Consider the following 21,648-nt stretch of genomic DNA (forward strand, 5'->3'; position numbering starts at 1 on the left):
TAGCCATGTTTCTCAGACTCCAAACTGGAGCTTGCTCCAGTGACAAATGAATGTGTGTTGCCACGCCATTGACCATCCAAGGGCATGTCTCTGGATGAATTCGGAACACACCAAATGCCCAAGAGGGAACCTTAGGTGTTAGTTATTTAGCGGCACTCTTACCCTCTGAGGAAATGTCACAAAACACGACAAAGTCCACTAACAAGTGTTTTATTAAGATAAGAGAGAGAGACAGATGTGCTCAGGAAAGACATACGAATAAAGATGGAGTTGGAAACATGGCACCTGCTTATAAAGGCTGGGCCGCGCCTGTGCACACAGGCCTATGTGGCTATTCCATGCATGTGTGCAGATCACATGGTTGCGCTGCGTACTTTACGCAACTTGGTCACTCGAGATATTTTGACCCGGAAATGGCTAGGCGGAAGTGACTAGGTCTGCCAGGCATGCGCAAACATGCCCAACCATGGAGGTGTGTTGTGAATCCCTATCATTAGGGATCAGGTGGGAGATGCTTCTGCAAAGGGAGTCTGAAGATGGCTGTGAGCCCCACACTCTAAGGTGTTGGGGTGTTTCCCTAGTACTGCAAAGCAAGAGGCACCAGCATGAGAAAGGCATTGCCATCAGGCACAGCCTCTCCCGCTCCAGCAGGTGCAGACTCTTCTGCATGGACACAAAAGCTCACACAAGGGGCCGGAGAGCATGTGTGCGCTCAAGGCATCTGGCCTGGTTTCATTTCTGTTGCTGTGATAAAACAAACAAGCAAACAAAGAAAGCTGACAACAAGCAACCTAGATAAGAAAGTTTATTTTAGCTCACAGTTCAGGCTACAGTCTATTTGATGGAGAAGCCACAGCAGCAGGAGCTTGAGACAGTCCACACTCAAGAGCAGAGAGGAAGGAATGCATGCTTGATGTTCAGGTTGCTTTCTCTGCTCTCATACAGTCCGGGGCCCCAAACTGGAGCAGACAAGGAGCAGAGCTGTCCACTTTCAGGCTGTGTCTTCTTATATCAATGAAGGCAGTCAAGACTGTCTCCAAAGACAAGAGCGCAGGTCAGCCCGATCTAGACAATCCCCTCACTGAGACGCTTCTCAGCTGATTCTAGGTTGGGTCAAGTTGACATGCTGAGAGTCTGCACTAGATCTGCAACAATGACAGTGTCTGTGCTGTCCTGAGTCCCTTTACTACCCATCATTCCATGGGAGCCTCGTCATTAGTGCCAACCCCATTTACTAGATCATAAGCAATTTGGGTCCCTTAAGGTTTCACACAGGTATTGGCAGTCGTTAGTTTTCTGTTGCTGTGAAAAACACCGTAACAAGGCAACCTGTAGAAGGCAGGGTTTTCCTGGGTTTACTGTTCCAGAGGGATAGGAGCTGGCATGGCGCGGCAGGCGGCAGGCAGTAGACATGGCAACAAGAGCAGGAAGCTGAGAGCTCACGTCTTTTAGGGCAGGCACAAAGCAGAGAGAGCAATCTGGAAATGTGTAGATTTTAATCTCAAAGCCCATCCCTCCTGCAATACTCCAGCAAGGCTACACCACCTGAACCTCCCAAATAGCGCCACCAACTGAAGACCAAATATTCAAATGCACTTCTCATCCAAGGGATCACAGGTTACAACTGAAACTCTGTTGCTCTGGAGCAGTAAGAAGTTCAGCATTCACTGAATACTTGGCTTCGTTGGACAGAAATAAACCCTACAATACACACACAATGCTATTTAATAGTCCTATGGGAACAGTCTTAGTGAACCCATTCTGCAGATGAGGAAATTGAGATTTGGATTACATGATTCACCCAAGGCCTTCTGTTAAGGGAAGGTGGAAGAACTTGAACTCATGTTGGCCCCACTGCTGAGCATGACATATTTGTGATGTCCTGTTGTGTTTTGCCTTTAGGCCCAATGATCCATGCTGAGGTGGGGGACTCCATCCTCATCATCTTTAAGAACAAAGCCAGTCGGCCCTATTCCATCACAGCCCAGGGTGTGGAAGATTCAAACAGTGGGAAGCGTCTCGAAGTGCCTGTCACAAAGCCAGGTAAGTCACACAAGGTCTGCTCCATCCTGATGAGGTCACCAGGATCTCCTCTTCTGGCCTCTGAGGGTCTTGGATAATTCTCTTGGGTGTGTCTCAGCTGCTGCCTAGTCTCCAGGGCTATGAGCTCATCATGTATCCAATGACCCAGAACTTGAAATTCTTAGGTCCCTGTCACAAACCTCACAGGGTAGTCAGGGACACCAATGACGAACACACCAAGTGGTACCTTGGGTCAGACATCATATTCTATGTTTGAAACAACAAAAAACAGAGTGGCAAATAGCTAGGCCAGGACCTTGATGGACGGCAATGGTGACTCTGTTGGACTCTAAGACCCGACCCCTTCACCACACATTGCTCTGAAGTGACCAAGATGAGCTGAGGGGACAGAAGGGACATAACGAGCAATTTCAGGAGGAACATAGATTATACATAAGTCCTAAATGGTAGATAATTTTTTGAAATATTCACATGAAGGTTTTTATATGGTCATAAATATTCAACTCCTTTGAGTACATACTAAGGAACACAATCACTGGGTTGTGTGGTGAGAATATGGTAGTTTTTAAAGAAACGGTCAAACCGTCTTCAGAAGTGGCTGTACTATTTTGTATTCCCACCTTGAATGAGAGGGCCTTCTTGTCCCATATCCTCACCAGTATTTTCTGTTTTAGACTTTGGTCATTCCAACAGGTATATGGTGGCATCGGCTCACTACCTTAATTTTCAGTGCCCCAATGACATATGACTTTGGTCATCTTTTCATTACATGCATGCCTTCCTTGATGAGGTGTCTGGTGAGCCTTACCTGAGTTCAGTCCCTGGAACTCATGTGAAAAGTTAGATGTGGTGGCATGCATCTGTTATCCCAGAACTCGTATGGTGAGATGGGAGGCAGACACAGGAAAATCAGCCAGAAACTATAGGCCAGCTCAAGTATGTCCCACAGCAGAGACAGAGAGCCCCAGACTCAATAAAGTGGAAGGCAAGAACTCACTCCTGATAGTTGTCTTCTGACCATATACACGCCATGATACATACCACCCATACTCACACACATCAACATCATGCACATGTACACGCATACAGCAATAAAAAATACATTTTGTAAAATAAAAAGTAAGCATCCCTTATCAATTTTGGCCTTTTAAAATCAGGTCATTGTATTTATTACTTTTTGTTGCTGTGATAAAACACTATGTCTAGGGCAACTTAGAGAAAAAAGCATTGATTTGGGCTCACAGTTTCAGAGGGACAAGATCCATAATGTTGGAGGAGGTGTAGCATCAGGCAACTGGAGTGAGAAGCTGAGAACTCACGTCTTCAAACACAAGCACAGAGCAAACTGAAAGTGGGATGTGGTTATGAACTCTCAAAGCCCACCTCCAGAGATGCATTCTCCAGCAGGGCCCCAACTCCTAAAGGGTCCTTAGCTTCCCAAACAGTGTACCAACTGGGGGAACAAGGTTTAACTACATGAGCATGTGGGAGACATTTCTTATTCAGACCTCCACAGCCATCCATTCAACAAACATTTACTGAACACCTTTACTTTGCTACCGGACAAACAACAGATTATTCCAATTTAAAGAACACCACACCTGCAGCCACTTGCCTTTCTGAAGCTAAATACCAGCTGTTTGGTCATTCATACGGCAAAGGGGCTTCAAAGAGACATAATGGAAATCACACCTCAAGTTGTATCCCTACCCACGGTTACATTAAAAAAAAAAGTGAGCTGGGCGGTGGTGGCGCACGCCTTTAATCCCAGCACTTGGGAGGCAGAGCCAGGTGGATCTCTGTGAGTTCGAGGCCAGCCTGGGCTACCAAGTGAGTTCCAGGAAAGGCGCAAAGCTACACAGAGAAACCTGTCTCAAAAAACCAAAAAAAAAAAAAAAAAAAAAAAAAAAAAAAGTGAAGTTCCATGGATGCATCACTTCTGTTTTGCTTTGTATACAGACACTAAGGCAAAGGTTCATTGTTCTGATAGGATGGGAATGGGGTGTAGATGGTTCCAAGAAGCTAATGACTGGGAACAAGCTCTTAGTCGAGTCTTCTGCAATGTGGCTATCATGCTGGTTAATATGGATATATTGACTCAGCCTGAGTCAGCCACAGTGATGTGTAGATATGGTGCCTACTCATAGGGGGTGTGTACACTTGTTATTAAAGCATAAAAAGTCAACTGGGTGTGGTGGTGTGTGCCTGTGAGTACTCGGAGGGTCAGATGAGAGTCCTCGAGTCTGAGGCCAGTTTAGTCTGTCAGCAACAGCGGGAGATACAGCTGTCGACCTCTTCCCCTCTATGTGACACCGTTGCCTACGGGCTCAAGGAGGAGTTCTTTCCAGTAGCCTACACGTGGGTGTATCAGGGATCATGACTTCTGCATAAAAAAGAATTTCATGATCAGCATGAAGCAAAATTGGAGTTCGTTAAGAAGAGGGCCACACACCCAAGGGATTGGGATGGGCTTCTCAGGGGGCAGAATCACACTCGAGTGTCTTAGCCACAGCTGTGTACATGGCTCTGTAGCTTCTGATGTCACGTTGTACAAATGATGTAATTTACAGCCAGGTTCAAAGATGAGCAAAGTTTAAAGATTCAGTTTAAATGAAACTTACTTAATTGTCTTACTGTAAAGAACTTCCTCTCGTTATATAAATGAAACTGAAACATAGTTTATGGTGTGCTGTTCAAGTTTATGAGGGGTACTGATAAGGATATTCAGAGGTCACGGGGCTTAAGCCATCCTCAAGCCTGGCTCTTTACCTGGTAATGCTCTTGTTTGAGTTACCGCTCAGAAAACAGAGAATGGACTCCGCCAAGGCAGCCTACACAGTGGGTTTTGTTGTTTGTATGAAGCATGGATCTGAGGGACTTCATTCCCTTCTGTGTCCCCGTTTCCTGTTATTTTGTCTTCATTTGATGCTACATCGGGAGACTTTGTTTCAGAAAACAAAAACACAATCAGAAAGTTAACATTTATTCATCACTGGTAGTGTAAAGCATTGCCTCCATGTATTTAACTATATAATTCCAATTAATCCTTAAAAAAAACTCAAAACATGAAGACTAACCCGGTTTACTAGTAAGGAAACTGTAGACCAGTGAAGTTAAGTAGTTTGTCAAATATCAGTTAAAAAGTTCCAGCCAGATGTGGCCATATGCTGAGCAGTTGAGGAGCCGAGGCAATAGGATTGTGAGTTTGAGGACAGCCTAGGTTATATAGTAAGACTTTCCCCCTGACCAACCCCACCCTCACCCCGACAAAAATACTCTGGGGAAGAAACTTAAGGAAGGAAGAGTTCCAGGTCACAGTTCATCATGTCAGGGAAGTCACGGTAGCAGGAACGTGAGGTGGTGGGTCACGTTACATCAGTGGTCAGGAAGCAGAGAGAGATGGATGCTGGTTCTCAGCTTGACTTCTTTTTATTCTGTCCAGGATGCCTGCCCATGGGACAGGGCCACCCAAAGTGACAATGGGTCTTCCCACCTCAGTTAACTGATATTCCTTCCTGGACAAGCTCAAAGGTTACCCTACTCTGGATAACCCCTGTTATCTAGGTCGTATAGCACAGGTCTAACTAGACTAGATGCTGTAGGCATGCCTGCAGCCTGTCTGCTAGGTGATTGGAGATCCTCTCTAGTTGGCAATGAGGGTTAATCATCATGGTATTAGAGACAAAATGGAGATCCTTGAGGACAAAATGTGCCAAATTCAAGCAGGATAAACAGTGGACTGTGAAATACATCTTTACGTCCTGAATGTTAGTTGACAATAGAAACATGGAAGCTAAGGGAAGGCAGGAGCCTGAAATCACACAGACGTGCTCTACAGTTTGAACCCGTGGGAATCAAGGTGTGAGTTTAGTAAGAACATGTCTGGAAAATGAGAAATTATCTCCACTAACTAGAATATATAAAGATCTGCTTGGAGTTCTTCAGGTAAATCTAAGAACCAATTTCAGTTTTCTCTTTAATTTTAGGAGAAATAAAAACTTACAGATGGAATGTCCCCAAGAGATCAGGTCCTGGGCCCTCTGATCCTAACTGTATCCCGTGGGTGTACTATTCGACAGCAAACTTTGTCAAGGTAAGGTGGAGAGAGGAACCCGGGTGGTTGCAAGGTGATTATTGAAGCATCCCCATTCTGTGGGCACATGTAAAAGTGGTGTGACTTAGAACAGGGGTCTCAAAGGATCACCCACCGGCCAAATCCAGCTGCATCCATCCATCAACATCCTCCACCAGTGTAGCAGAGGCAGTATGACCCACAAAGCAAAAAGAAAAAAAAGTTTAGTATACAATGCTTTATAACTATTGTAAGTTTTCTAACTGTTGGTATAGGAATAGAAAAGTGAAACACCATTTAATTTCCAGGTATAGAACCTTCAAGATAATTTGAATCACATGAGAATTTGCAGTTTGAAAGGAAACAAATGTCACATAGTAGAATTTGTTTATGATTTTGGGAGGTGGGAAATCTTTTCCTTTTAATTCCATTTTTGTCTGTGTACATAAACACACGTTGCATGCCACAACTCATATGTAAAGGTTAAAGCACAACAAAGAAGTAGGTTCTCTCCTGCTATGTGGGTCCCAGGGATAAAGCTTGTGTCATCAGGCTTGGTGGCCAGTCTTTTCTGGCTGAGCCAGCTCACACTGCCAGGGCTAAAGGACAGAAGCACACCCCAAGCTTAACTTAAAACTACAGAATCTTTGGATCATAAATAGTCTGAGAAATAAAAAGATTCAATGCCGACTTTGAGTTATGTACTCTTGTATGTAAAACTACAGTAGTGTTTAATCACATGACATAAACCGAAGCCCAAACCAGAGTCATAGCCTATGCAAAATGCAATCATTTTTAAAGTGAGGAGTTATCTTCACCTTCCTCTCTCTCAGTGGCACATTTGATATTAGGAATCAATGACCTAGAGTTCAGGAGATAAGCGCACAGGTCATTTGTATATGAGGAGCATGGGAACCTTATTTGTTATTCCAAGTATGAATCTCAAACCTATTGAGTACTTGTGTTATGCAAATTACAGCTGATGTGGAATGGACCAGGGCAAGAGGAGGCAATGTCTACACTAGAATGGCAGCAGGTGGGATGATGTCACATTTAACCCCTCATTAACCCTGGTTACTTTTTCCTCCAGGATACATACAGTGGTTTGATGGGGCCTCTCATCACATGCCGAGAAGGGATATTGAACGAAAAGGGAAGAAGAAGTGACGTGGACTACGAATTTGCTCTGTTGTTCCTGGTGTTTAATGAGAATGAATCCTGGTATCTGGATGACAATATTAAGAAGTATCTCAATAAAGATCCACGGGATTTCAGGCGCACAGATGATTTTGAAGAAAGCAACAAAATGCACGGTATGCAGGCCTTTAAAGAGAGGCTGGTGTTGAGACAGGTCACCGCTGAGACCCCAGCCCCTCCTCTGAGCCCTCCTCTCCTCCAGGGACGGGAAGAAAGCCCTTTCCAGAGTGAACCAACCTAACCACTGAGGCTCCGAGGCAGTTGATTGGGGCCAGCTGTCATGAGACCGTTAAGCTGTGAAGAAGTAATTTTTTTTTTAAGATCAAATTGTCACTTATTGATAAGTTTTAATGTGAATCCATCACAGCTTCTGTGCAGTCAAAATTAAGGGTTTGGATGAATTGTTTGGAACATGAAATGTCACTCATGAACTTTATTTAGTGTGTGTATGTTACTGAATTGGGAGTCATTTAAGGAAGCTTGAGTGATGTGTTTGCATGGACACATCCACACTCTCACCAAGATCTACATTTAAAGATGGGCTTTGCTCCAGGTTTATGAGGATTAGAATATGGTGGTGGGATCCCTCATCCAGACGCTCTTTCTTACCCATCTCAGCAGTTTCTTAACATGTCCTCAGTTTTCAGCAAATGATGCACAGACTCAAAGGTTGGTAGGAAGTGGAGGGGTGGAGTCACCACTGTAGAATCCAGCCTGCTTTGCTCACAAGGAGGGTTGTTTAGCCTGCCTGATGCTCTCTTTTTAGAGACCCAGTTGTGCTTATTCTCGTTCATAGAAAGTGAAGCATTAAGAGTACAATGGACACAGATCCAAATGGATTCATTGTGTGTGGGTGTATGATTTATCTTTTACATATACATGTGTTTTGCACACACATACATGTGCTAGATTCTTTGTGGCTTAGTCTACTCATGTGTAGTATGGAATAAATCTTGCTTCTCATCAGCACACTTGCAGTCTACTTCCTAAAGAGGCATGCAGAATAAATGAATAAGCACCTTGTTTGTAGTTGAAAGATTTCCTGTGTCCTGCCTGGCCGCAGTCGGGACAAATCTCTCACCCTTGGCCCTGCAGCCTTTTATAAAATAATTACAGAGAGATTTAATATTAATTATAACTGCTCAGCCAATAGATCAGGCTTAATACTGACTAGCTCTTACACTTAATTTAACCCATAATTCTTATCTATGTTTAGCCAAAGGTGGCTTGGTACCTTTTCTCAGTTCTGCCTTGTCATCTTGCTTCCTCTGTGTCTGACTGGTGACTCCTGACTTCCTCTTCCCAGAATTCTCCTTGTCTGTTTGCCTATACTTCCTGCCTGGCTACTGACCAATCAGCATTTTATTTATCAACCAATCAGAGCAACACACATTCACAGCATACAGAACGACATCCCACAGTACCTGTTATTTGAGATCTAGCTCTGAAAGACTAACTGGGAAGTTTTTTCTTTTTTTTCCCCCAGATCCCTACATGCAAAGATTTCTTGGTTATCTGAATTTTGGATCTAGAATGGTGGGACCATTGGCAAGCATGAGTGAGGCTGACTCGTGTCTATCAGGCAGATTAGAATACTAGTAGTGGGTTGGAGAGATGGGTCAGCAGTTAATAGCACTGGCTGTTTTTCTAGAGGATCCAGGTTCAATTCCCAGCACCCATATGGCAACTCACAACTGTCTGTAAACTCCAGTTCCAGGAGTTCTGACACCTTAACACAGACATAGATGCAGACAAAAAATTACCAGTGCACATAAAATAAAAATAAATAATTTAAAAATAAGAATACTGGCCGGGCGGTGGTGGCGCACGCCTTTAATCCAAGCACTCGGGAGGCAGAGGCAGGCGGATCTCTGTGAGTTCGAGCCAGCCTGGGCTACAAGTGAGCTCCAGAAAGGCGCAAAACTACGCAGAGAAACCCTGTCTCGAAAAACCAAAAAAAAAAAAAAAAAAAAAAAAAAAAAAAAAAAAAAAAAAAAAAAAAAAAAAGAATACTAGTAGCCTAGACCTTGAACCATTTCTACCACTGGGGTAAGCAGACTGTCCTCCACTGACCTGAAGTTATTTTATTTTCATCTTCTTAGCCATTAATGGAAAGATATTTGGAAACCTCCCTGGCCTCATAATGATGGAAGACACAATGACTAACTGGTATCTGCTGGGAATAGGAAGCGAAGTGGACATCCACACCATCCATTACCATGCGGAGAGCTTTCTGTTCAAAGTACGTATCCGGGAAGAGTTCGAGGGAGACTCTGAAGAACAGTTATGGCCTTTCTGACAGGAAGGGAGTTAGTTGGCAATAAGGCCCATGGCAGGCTCACATTAGAGAATAGAACAGGGTGGCCACACCCTTCCCCTGCTGTGTATTTCTTAATGTTTATACCTATATCATTTCTCATAACCCACCAGCTTCTCTGAGTTTCAGATGAGAGTTTTTCCATCGGTCTGGCCACAATTGTGACCACCGTGGAGTACGCTGTTAACACTGTCTGTGAACTCCCATGGTGTTTGGGGCTTTCCCTGATCCTCCCCTCCCCTCCCCTCCCCTCCCCTCCCCCCTTCCCTTCCCTTCTCCCCTTCCTTTCCCTTCCCTCCCCTTCCCTTTCCTCCTTCTTTCTTTTCCTTCCCTCTCATCTCAATTTCCTTTTCTCCTTAACCAGTTAACAAAGCAGCCCTATCTAGCAAAGGAGATAGGTGAGCTGGGCTTCATCTTGACTTCTGCTCGAGAGCTGGGCTGCACCACACACGAACTTCTGCTGTATGGGCAGTGATGGCTGCACAGTGAATCACCTTCGGAGCTGTTTAAAGAACACACCTCACCCCAGACCTGAAAAATCTAAAGTCTAAACACTCTGTCATCTTGGGTTCTGGTTCTTTCTACAAGAAAGTGGAAACAGAGCCAAATCCGATGCACGAGGAAGCAGGACCAATCCCACACTAGTGTACAAGAATCAACAATAAGGCCCTGAAACATCCATGTTCAAAACACCTCAGGTGTTAGCCAGCAGTGACAGAGTGTCACAGATTAGTTTTCAGAAAGTGACTTTTCAATATACATTTCTAATAGTAAGTTAAATCATAAAATTATAAAAAGTTCATCTTCACATTATATGTGTTAAAAATGAAGACTTAATTCACATTGCGTAAAATCCCACTTGTTGTAAGATTCTTTTTTTTTTTTTTTTTTTTTTTTTTTTTGTTATCACAGTGGTCTAACCAGCAATCGAAGCAGAGAATCTCCATCACCACCCACCCCACTCCACCCCTGCTGCCCCTGTAGGTCACTTCAGCCAAGCCTGAACATTTGATAGCACCCTTCTATTTCTGTCTCTGCTATAACCTGGATGTAGTTCCCCAAAGTCACGTGTTGGAGACTTGATCCCCACTCCTGTCATGGGGGCAGCTGGGGCCTGATGGAAGATGACCAGTTTCAGGGTAGAGTTCTCATGAGTGGAGAGATGCCAGTCATGTTACTGAGGCTGCAAACTTGACCTGTTGCTCTCCATGTTGTATCCTTGTGCCTTGAGCCATGAGACAGTGCAGCAAGAAAGCACCTACCAGGTCAGGCCCCTTCATCCTGGACTCCCACCCTCCCAAACTGCAAGTAAGAAATCCTGGGCCCTTCAGATGGCTCACCAGGCAAAGGTGTTTGTCCTGCAAGGCTGATAACCTGAGTTTGACCCCCAGGACCCACAGTGTAAGGAGAGAACCAGTTCTTCCCCTAGCTGTCCTCTGACCTCCACACGTGCACTATGGCATGCTTATGCATACAGACAGACAGACACACACACACACACAGAGATGTTAAATTCTAAAAAGAAATTAAAATAAGAAATTTCACAGATTATATATGTAGAGTTTCAGTATTCTGAATATTGTCTAGAAGCCATGCAACTTGCAATATCTCAAGTCTGGCTTGTTTAGTTCAGCATAGATGTTTGGTCTCATGCATCTCGTATATGTGGCAACTTTGTTTTACTTGATGACTGAGTCATTGTTCATCATATGTATACAGTGCAGTTTATTACTTTTCCAAATAAGAACTGTGAGAGTGTTTTCAAGGAGGGTCAAAGTCATTATAAACAGATGCACACATTTTTGCACGAGTTCAAGTTTTTATTTGCTAGAGAAAATGTGCTGAATTGCTAAGCCGTGTGGTAAATGTGTAGTTGGAATTCTCTTTGGGCCACCAACCAGTTCCCAAATAAAGACAAAGAGACTTTTACTATTAATTATGGATATTAGGCCTAGCTTACACTTGTCCCACTAGCTCTTCTAAATTTAACCTGTTTCTATTCATCTACGTTCTGCCTTGGGCTTTTTAACCTTTCATTCTGAATGTCCTGCTTTGCTGCTTCCTCCATGTCTGATTGGCCCCTGGCATCTTCCTTGTCATCTCCTTTTTTTTTTTCTTTAAGCCTAAGTTCCTCCTCCTACTTACTCTTCCTGCCCAGAAGTTCTACCATACCTTCCCCCTCGCTATTGGCCATTTAGCTTTTTATTAGACCAATCAGGTGCCTTAAGCAGGCACAGTAATACAACAACACATCTTTACATAATTAAACAAATGCAACACATCTTTGCATAGTTAAACAAATATGCTGCATCATTTCCCCCTTTTGTCTAAATAAAAATAAAAGTTTTTAGCTTTAACACATTAAAACTATATACAATAAGAACAATTATCAAGTAAGAATAACATTTACAATATCCAGTCCACTTGCATTTGGCAAATTCAGAGAAAATACTCCATTATCGATCCTATCTTGGTGAGTCCAAAGTCATGTACCTAATTTACTGTCTATCCTAACTTGTATTACTAACCCAAAATTATCTTTTTAGACCTCAAAACGTTTTATTAGATAAACAATTTAAGCTTTTATGTTTCTCAACCTTAATAAACTTTATAACTCTTAGGTAAGTTTCTTTTCTGAATTTGGTAACAAGGAAAACTATAACTATAACTATCTCATTTTCAACTCCATCAGAGACCCAAAAAGGATATAATATCACCTGATTAAACAGGAAGTGCAGAACAAACAACTTCCAAAACCATAAAAATGATGGAAGCAGCTGGCCGCCTGGACAGTCGCCCAAGCTTCCTCTGCACCATTGTGGCATCCACCTTCAGCCTACAGACCTAGAATACCTGACAGACTTTTCTGTGAAGCAGGAATTTTGAAGGACTGTCCCACCTTGTCTTGGCAAAGTTTGGCAGTCTTTTTCCTTTGTGTCCTGCTTGTCCAGTTTGCACAGTACACTGTCATCAGTTGCTTTATTTGAACTGATACATAAAAGCATAAATAATGTACATTTCTGGGGTACAATGTGGTATTCCCATTCATATACATGTCAATTAATGTGCAAATCAGAGTGGGACCATCTGTCTCCTCAAACATCACTTGTTTTTGGCAAACATTCACGATCCTCTCATCCAGCTTTTTTGCTATGCAGTACCTGGTTATTGTCTGTAGACAGCCTGTTGAACAAGACAACACCAGCACTTCTTGCTTCTCCTATCAACCCTCTCTGCTCCTGCCTTCCTCATACTCTTCCAGCCTCTGATCACCACCACACCACACTCAGCCTCTGAGATCAGCTTCTTCACCATCCACTAGTAAACACTTTTTCAAATCAGAGTAATATCAGTTCATAAAGGGAGTTTGAAAGTGTTCTTTTTGCCTCCAGCTTCTGGAAGAGTCTGTTTAGGATTGCTGGTACTCTTCAACTTTGTGATTGAACTTGTCAGCAAAGCCATTTGGACTTATTGGAAGGTGTTAATATGATTTGTATTTATTTTTTACAATCAATACTACTCAGGCCATCTACTTCTTTTTCTTTTTCAAAAATCTATTTTATGGACTGGGGTGGTGGTGCACACCTTGGGATTAAAGGCAGGAGGATCTCTGTGAGTTCAAGGCCATTTTGGTCTACATAGTGAGTTGTAGGGCATCTAGGACTCCCTAAAGAGACACTGTCTCAAAAAGGAAAAGATGTGTATGAGTTTTTGCCTGCAAGTATGTCTGTACACCATGGGTACACCTGGTGGCCACAGAGGCCAAAGAAGGCACTGGATCTCCTGGAACTGGAGTTGCAGATGATTGTGAACAGCCATATATGTGCTGAACCTGAATCCAGATCTTCTGCAAGTGGTCTTAGCCACTGGCCATCTCTCCAGCCCCCACCTATTTCTTCTTGAATGGTCATTGATAGCTGTGTCCTTGAAAGTTGTTGACAGCCTGTAAGTTTTAATCTTTTAATCTGTGAACACAGAGCTTTTTTTTTTTTTTTTTTTTTTTTTTTCAATTCTTGTTTTTCATAGTAAGATCTTAGTGGTGTTCTTTTCCTTCCCTATAGCTGTGGTTCTGTCTTCTACCTCTGTCCTGCCCTCCCTCTTCTTCCCCTCCCCTTGGTCAATGTCTGGATATTTGAAGTAATGTTTTATTGCTGTATAAAAAAATCACTCTAAAGCTCAGTGGCCCAAAACAATAAACACTTACTATCTTGGTCTCTCTGGGTCAAGAGTCTGGAGGAGTCAGGCTAGCTGACTTGTATTTTGTGTCTCTCATGAGGCCCAATAAAGACATCTGGGATTTAGTTGTCAATGGTTTGACTGGAACCACAGAATCCATCTGCAGGCTCACCTATGTGTCTGTTGCTTAATTTCCCATCACATGGGTATGATGAGGGAGCTGGCTTCAGCCTGACTGACTAATCTAAGAGAAAGGAGAGCTAGAGAAGAACTAACTCATCAATATGTCTTCTATGGCTTCTACTACCATGTATCACATACCACACACATGCTAACTTCATGAGACTCAAGAGGGAACTGTGAAGATTATGTGAGTATCAGGAGAGGAGAGGTGTCAAGGCCACTGCGGATGTTCATCACTGCAAGTTTACCCAATCGATCTGTTAAGTAAAAAAGCAGCTCTACCTTTCTTCACCTCTGTTGTGCTTTCATTGATTTTTGCCATTTGTCATTCCTTCCTTCTGCCTACTGTGTCTCTTCACTCTTCTTTTTCTTCTGGCCGTGCTGAGCAAAAGAAGCCATGGGCTACGTCTTTTGCCTTTTGCAGATAGATAAGTCCTACCGAGAAGATGTGTATGATCTCTTTCCCGGGACCTTTCAAACCATTGAGCTGTTTGCTGATCACCCAGGGACGTGGCTGCTGCATTGCCACGTCTCTGACCACATTCACGCCGGCATGGAGACCACCTACACTGTCCTCCGGAACATAGGTACTGTCTGTCAGTGATGCCAGCTCATGGCACCAATCTTCCCATAGACCTGGAAAACAGGAGGCATGAGAAAAACACAGGTACAGACCCCAAGGGGCTCAAAGTCAAGTAAGAGAGACAAATGAGTGAATACGTAACCACAAGGGAGAAAGATGTGCAGAAACAGAGTGCAGAGACAGGGTCCAGAGGCAGTGGGAGGAGGGCATGGTTGAGAGTCGGGGTGTGAACCAAGGCGTAAGATACCATGATCTAAAGAGGGATCTCAGTGGATGAGCAGACACTCGGAGGTGGAGGGAGTGGTACTTGATACTGGTGTGAAAGAGCCCAGTATGAATTCAAGAAGGAGGGCACAATTGGGGTGGGGGTAAAAAGACATAACTTTCATGTGCCATGAGAAGGGTCTCCATTTCTAAATGGTCAACTCATATATGTATATATATTATATGATACTATATAATAAAGAGTAAACAGTATATTTAAAATATTATATATATATGTATATTTGTCCAGACAACAGGATTCCATATTCCACCAAGTCCCCTTCTGGAGCAGGGTCCCATGCTGTCACAGTGCCCTCCAAAGGTAATGACGTCCTCTCCAAACCCTGTGTGAGTGCCCCAGTGTTTCATAAGGGAGGCAAGTACCTGATGCTCCACTTTTCTTTCTCACAGAACAACCTGGCAAGGAAGAACTCTATTTCTTTGGCAAGAACTTGCGCCCAAGAGGAGCCAAGGCAGCCCTGGTCATCCTTTTCATCCTGGGACTCCTCCTTCTGGTCGCCATTGTGATTCTCTCCCTCAGACTCCGCTCTTGGAGGAGGCAGATGGCTTACAGGGAGGTCCAGTCCTGTGCACTTCCCACAGATGCTCTGTGAACGCTCTGGTCTTCCTCAGCAGGAGGGGTCAGCTTCCATGACTGGCCGCACAGTGGCTAACAGGGAAACTGGACCAACGCGTTGTTCGCCAAGGAACTTTGACACTGTATCCTAGATCAGGCTTCTGAGCCTCTGGAATGTCATCCAAAGCAATGTGCTTTTATTTATTTATTTTTTAACTGGCTGTGAATGATTCTCAGGTATAAAGTACACGAAAAAGGAGAATGCACTGAATTGGGATCTACCAACCACCAGTCTGTTTGGTGAACAATTCACTCAGGGGGTACCTTCTGAAAGATGTTTTTATAGTTTGAAATCAAACAGTGCTTCCTCAGCTAGACACTACGGTTTCTAGACGAGTGGCTTCTAGAAAATATCAGGGTGCCTGGGACAACGGTCTGTCTGGAATCACACTAACAAGTGAGATTGGCCCCTCAGTTGTTAGTGAGAATGTCCCAGTCAGTATGAACTGATGGAATGGACCACATGAATCTTTCAGAGGCTTCTGGTAGCTCTCCTGGCCTCTCCCCCTTGGATGCAGAGACCCTGTGCATTGTTCGTTATACAAGCCAAAGTTATATGGTTATTTATTTCATTGCTGCTATTTTCAATTCAACCTGTAGGAATACTTGAATGTTTACAATTCACTTCATGCTACATTTTCACCATGTGCCTCCTTGGCAACGTCTGTATTTTCAAAAATCAACTAGAGGATTTTGTTTCAGGAAGCTGGAGGCTAGAAGCAGTGAAGGAGCAGGCCTGGCGTCCTCACTGTAAGCCAGAGACTCCCTGTCTGGGCTTGAACCCTGAGTTTGACTTTTCATTCATTTAGGGGACATTTTTCCAAATCCCCATGTTCTAGGAAAGTTACAATTTCATCATGTGGAAGATGGCAGGAGGCACACATCAATGCAACTGATTGGCCGGGGGGAGAAAGGATCTCTTAAAATCCTGCATTTCATGCTTGTTAAAGACATAGTCTTGAGAGGAGGGAGGGCAGCTAGAATAGGGGAGTCCTGGTGGTTTTTAAACCATTCAACCAGCTTTGGAAATAAGGGTTCTAGCTGCCAAGGCTCACAGGCAAACACGGAAGACTGAACAACAAAGTTAAGCACCTAAAGACACAATGCATCCTCTCTGTAGGTACCCTAGACATTAGGTGCAGATTGATAAAAGCAACATTGTTTATTACTAGACTGGGAAATCTACCTTAGCTCAGGACAAGCTGCCCTGGGATGCTGTGGCCAGACACATGATGTGAGGCCACTGCCGCAGCAGTGGGTCACCTGAAGGTCCAGGTGAACGAGTAGGACCTAATAAATACTCCGGTGAAGGGATCTCTCATGCTATTATTTTCTTTAATCTTCTTGGTGAGGGGAAATGGATAGAAACCACAGTCTTACGTAAAACAGAAGCAACTGCTAATAGTTCTGTTTGGAGTTTGCTTATGCCTTGTCAAACAGGGTACCCACATGATTTTGAATTCCAGCCTGCTAACCACTGACAATGTGATTTTGTAGCTTACTGAAGTGCCTGCTCTGTGGAGTTCATACATGGTAGGCTGTACGATTACATGAGAAGTATGGTGAGCACCTATGACTTACCTTTAGTAAGTCAAAAACTTGTTTGTTGTAAAAGTTCTCTTTTCCCTTTTCACTTATTTTTTTTTTAATGAAAACAAACCACAAAGTAGTTTTATCGCACTATTTCTCTTTTTAATAAAGTTTCATATATTCTAAAATGGCAAATTGGCTTTCTTTGTTTTCATTCAGGATTACCTGTCATTTAAAAAGTGGTTAGAACAGAACTATTGGAGCTGGAGAGATGGCTCAGCGGTTCAGAGTACTGGCTGCTCTTCCAGAGGACCCAGGTTCAGTTCCCAGCACCCACATGGCAGCTCACAACTGTCTGTGACTCCAAGATCTGACAGCCTTACATAGACATACATGCAGGCAAAATACCAATGCACATAAAATAAAAATAAATATATTATTAAAAAGGGAAGAACTATCTTAGATATTTATGCTCTATAACTATGTCAGGTGTACCTGTTAAAGAGAACAAAACATATATCATCATCACAAATACTAAAATGTGACTCCTCACTCTTCTGAGATAATCACCATTTCCTTCTCTCGCCATGGAGGAGGCAGGGCCAGGCTCTCTCTTCTTGGCCCTGGACCTCACCTCCTTTTGCTTTCTCAAAGACTTCCATCCCCTCTACCATCAGTTCTTTCCTTCTGCATCCTTCTATGAGGTAAGTGGCCAGCCATGTCCTCCATTAAAAATGGAGAGCAAGGAACAATCTTCCTTAACTTATAGCGAACTCAGTGTCTCTCTTTAGAGCAGACTGCAAAGAACTGCTCACACCTGCCTCCTGTGTGTTACCCAGGCACTCTTTAGACGACATCAGTCCTCCTGTGCTGTTACCCCAGGCATCTTTAGACGACATCAATCCTCCTGTGTGTTACCCAGGCACTCTTTAGACGACATCAATCATCCTGTGTGTTACCCAGGCACTCTTTAGACGACATCAATGAACTAAAATCATCCAACCAGTCAGGAAGCCCAGCCTCTCACCCCAACCAGGTGTCATCAAGAGGATCCCCACAATACCGTTTCCAGAGGCTTCTCCACTTGTATCTTACTTACTCTCAGGCACCAGGAACAGTTCCTGCCTTCCGGACAACTTTCTAGTCCTCTGTCTCTGCAACATGGCTCCCCAGCCTTCCATCTTCATTTCCTCTCATTCTTTGGCCAGTTCCTCCCCTGACCTCTGAACACTGGCATCCCCCAGAACTTGACACTGGGTCCTTTGTGCTCCTATATCTTTAAAAAATTACAAGTTTGCTATTCTTATTAGTGTGTGCGTGATGGCGTAGGTGTGTGGATGTGTCATGGCATGCATGTGGATGTCAGAGGAAAACTCTTGAGACTCAGTTCTCTCCTTCCACCATGGATTCCAGGGGCTGGACTCAGGTGCTCAGGCTTGCAACCCAGTACCTTTCTTCACTGAGCCTTCACACTGGCCCTCTGTTATCCCCACAGTCAGCAATTCTCCTTAGGATTCCATACCCTCATCCCCAAAGCTCTGAATGGGATCTTGGAAAGGGTTCTGTAAGTGTGTGATAAGCTAAGGATCTTGTTGATGATGGAGAGTTTATCTTGGATTATCCTTAAATGTAACCACAAGTATCCTTATAAAAGAAAAGCAGTCAGTGGGTCTGTGGCTCAGTGGAAGAGCTCTTGCCTAGAATGTACAAGGCCCTGTGTTCAACCCCCAGCCCTGTAATAAAATAAACCCATAAAGCAGGGTGTGGTGACTCACACCTTCAAACCGAGCCCTTGGAGTCAGAGGTAAAGGAATCTCTGAATTTGAGGCCAGCTTGGTCTATAGAGTGAGTTCCAGAACAGTCAGGACTACACAGAGAGAACCTGGCTCAAAAATAAATAACTAAAATGATAAAATAAATTTAAATATAAGATAGTAAAGCAGAAGGTGGATGTGCATGACTATGCAAGCCACTGCACTCCTGGCTTCAGGATGGATGAAGGGCCAAGGGATGCAAGCACATAGGAGAAATTTAAAGGGCCCGGACGCATCCTCTTGAAGGCTCTCCTGAGACTTCTGACCTTAACACCTTGACATTTGTTTCCACCTTGAGAGTCCCAGGGTGCTAGAAGAAACAAGATCACTGAGTTTGCTGTGTCCACTTGCAGTCCTCACCGTAGATCATTCATCCACCCCCATGGGTCTGAAGTTCATCATATGCTAATAAATTCAAAACCTTTTCTCCACCCCTGACTTTGATTGCAGGTCCGTGGGGCCTGTTTGGTAGGGTTGTAACTGCTCCCTGCACAGTGCCATTCTCGTGCCTTCCACACACTGTCCACAGACTGTCTGCTGCTGTGCTCTTCCAAATCTGGTCAGCTCACGTCCTGGTGAGCACTCTAACATCTTTCCATTACACTTTTAATGGCTCCAGACTCTTTACCAGGTCTGTGAGGTCCAGCCTGGTGGGGCCCATGCCCACCTCTCTAGCTTCTTGGGTTCTCTCCTGCTCCCACTTTTTAATCAGTAGCTGCTTCTGGGAGTTCTTGCCTCAGGGCTTTTGCACATGCTCCTTTCTGTGACTTTTATTCTCTTGGCTCTCTCCAGGATCCCATTCCTCTCTCTTAGGTTTTTACTTCAGACATGAGTTCCCCAGACTGCCTTCTCCACCGTGGTCCCTATCTCTGTTACATCCCATCTTGGATGCTCTCCTTTGTGGCATCCTCATGCTATGTAATCATTTTGTCTGTTAGCTTCAGTTTTCTCTGTTGTCTTTGGCGGGCGTGGAAGCTCCCTGGAAGTGAGAATTATTGATCTGTTCTGCTTGTTGCTGCTGCACCTGCAGAGCAAACAGCCATGCACTGCACAGCAGCTGCTCAGCAAATATTTCTCCAAGGAGTGGGTGACGATGTACACAGCTCAGGCAGCCCGGTGAGCTCGACTGTTTTGGCTTTGACGGTTTTCATTGCTAAAGATCTTGTAATCAAATGCCAAGGATGTCAAGCAAGCACACCAGAGTTTGGGAGGCTGCCTGTAAGCCACACCCACCGTGGGTCACTCTGCTGCCAGGAAGGGATAGGGCAGGGCAGACTTGATGTCATTTATTCTCCAAATGCTCCTTATCATTATCAGAAGGCAGTGCCATCACAAAACAAAGGGCATGAGAATCTCTCTGTGTGTCTCTGTCTGTCTGTCTGTCTGTCTCTTTCACACACACACACACACACACACACACACACACACACACACACACACACACAAATATTTCCATAGTGGTTCATTACTGGCGCCAACACACCATTCTACTTGCAAGATGGAATATTAGGAGAATCTGAGTACAGGAGTGAGGTGTATAAGAACTCTGAGTCTTTTGACCGCTTTTTTCTGAAACTCTGAAAATAAACTAAAGCCAAATTGAAATCTGGGCAGAGTGATTGCCTCACAAATACGAAGACCTGTGGTCACATCCCCACAGCGACGGAAGGAACCAGGCTCGGTGGCACGTGCCTATGATGGCAGTGCCGGGGAGGCAGAGGCAGGAGGACCTGGTGCTTCTTGGTCAGTTGGTCTTGCTAACCCAATGCGCTTCAGCTTCAGTGGGAGAACTTGTCTTTAAAAAGAAAATAGGGTGGGAAATGAGAGAAGAACATCCCTGACTAGACCTCTGCTTTCCACACACAGACACACTTCAAAACCTAAAGTCTACTTTGAAAAGAAGGAAAAACAACACTGCCTATGCTTTAACTTGACTTGTTCAAGTCCTGAGATTGTTAATGTTAAGGGTGTACAATTCAGGAGAGGTTATTAAAAAAAAAAGGCATCCCCTCATTTGGATGGTCTCAGGTAGTCCAGGCTGCCCGGTGTTGTTGCTTGTTTTACTTTTGTGGGGCCCACTACCCAGCTCCCAAATAAACTACACATGGATGTTTATCTTTAATTAGAAATGCCTGGCCTTAGCTTGGCTTGTTGCTAGCCAGCTTTCCCTAACTTTAAATTATCCCATCTGCCTTTTACCTCTGGGCTTTTCCTGTTCTCTTACTTGTGTGAATCTTACTCTTACTCTGTGTCTTGCTGTGTAGCTGGGTGGCTGGCCTCTAGAGTCCTCCTCCTTATCTCACTCCTTCTTTTCAATTCTCTCTTCCCAGATTTCTCCTTCTATTTATTCTCTCTGCCTGCCAGCCCCACCTATCCTTTCTCCTGCCTTGCTATTGGCCAGTCAGCTCTTTATTAGACCATCAGGTGTGTTAGACAGGCACAGTAACACAGCTTCACAGAGTTAAACAAATGCACAGTAAATAAAAATAACACACCTTAAAATAACATTCTACTACAGCCCAGAATTCACTGTGTGGACATGGACGACCTTGAACTCTGCCTTTCCCTCTCAAGTGCTAGGATTGTGTGTTCCTACACTCCTCTAGATCCCATTTGGTTCTAAGGACAATCTGTGAGGGAACCTATGGGACCATCCTTATTTGGGTGACAAGTTCAGGCTTACAGATCTCCAGTGAAACATCCCTGGTCACACAGCAAGTAAGAGACGAACCAAGCACGGGGCTTATTGTTTTTACCTTCTGGGTTCTTCCCAAGAACGCTGGCCCAGGCCAGGAATTTTTTCACCTGAGTTTTTGGAGTAAGAAAAATGGT

General features: G+C 44.0%; 1 protein-coding gene across 1 annotated transcript in view; it reads left to right on the forward strand.

The window, feature by feature from the left end:
* Hephl1 (hephaestin like 1) overlaps positions 1–17,197 on the forward strand; it is a 65,586-nt gene extending 48,389 nt beyond the window's left edge. Inside the window, exons 14-20 of the mRNA XM_037208224.1 lie at positions 1,903–2,043; positions 6,030–6,136; positions 7,206–7,428; positions 9,415–9,554; positions 14,413–14,575; positions 15,086–15,157; positions 15,247–17,197. Coding sequence (XP_037064119.1) covers positions 1,903–2,043; positions 6,030–6,136; positions 7,206–7,428; positions 9,415–9,554; positions 14,413–14,575; positions 15,086–15,157; positions 15,247–15,449 — 1,049 coding nt within the window. The 3' untranslated portion in view covers positions 15,450–17,197. The remainder of the gene's footprint in view (positions 1–1,902; positions 2,044–6,029; positions 6,137–7,205; positions 7,429–9,414; positions 9,555–14,412; positions 14,576–15,085; positions 15,158–15,246) is intronic.
* The last annotated feature ends 4,451 nt before the right edge of the window (positions 17,198–21,648 follow it).

Source organism: Peromyscus leucopus, chromosome 7 (assembly GCF_004664715.2).
Source record: "Peromyscus leucopus breed LL Stock chromosome 7, UCI_PerLeu_2.1, whole genome shotgun sequence".
Classification (NCBI taxonomy): Eukaryota; Metazoa; Chordata; class Mammalia; order Rodentia; family Cricetidae; genus Peromyscus; species Peromyscus leucopus.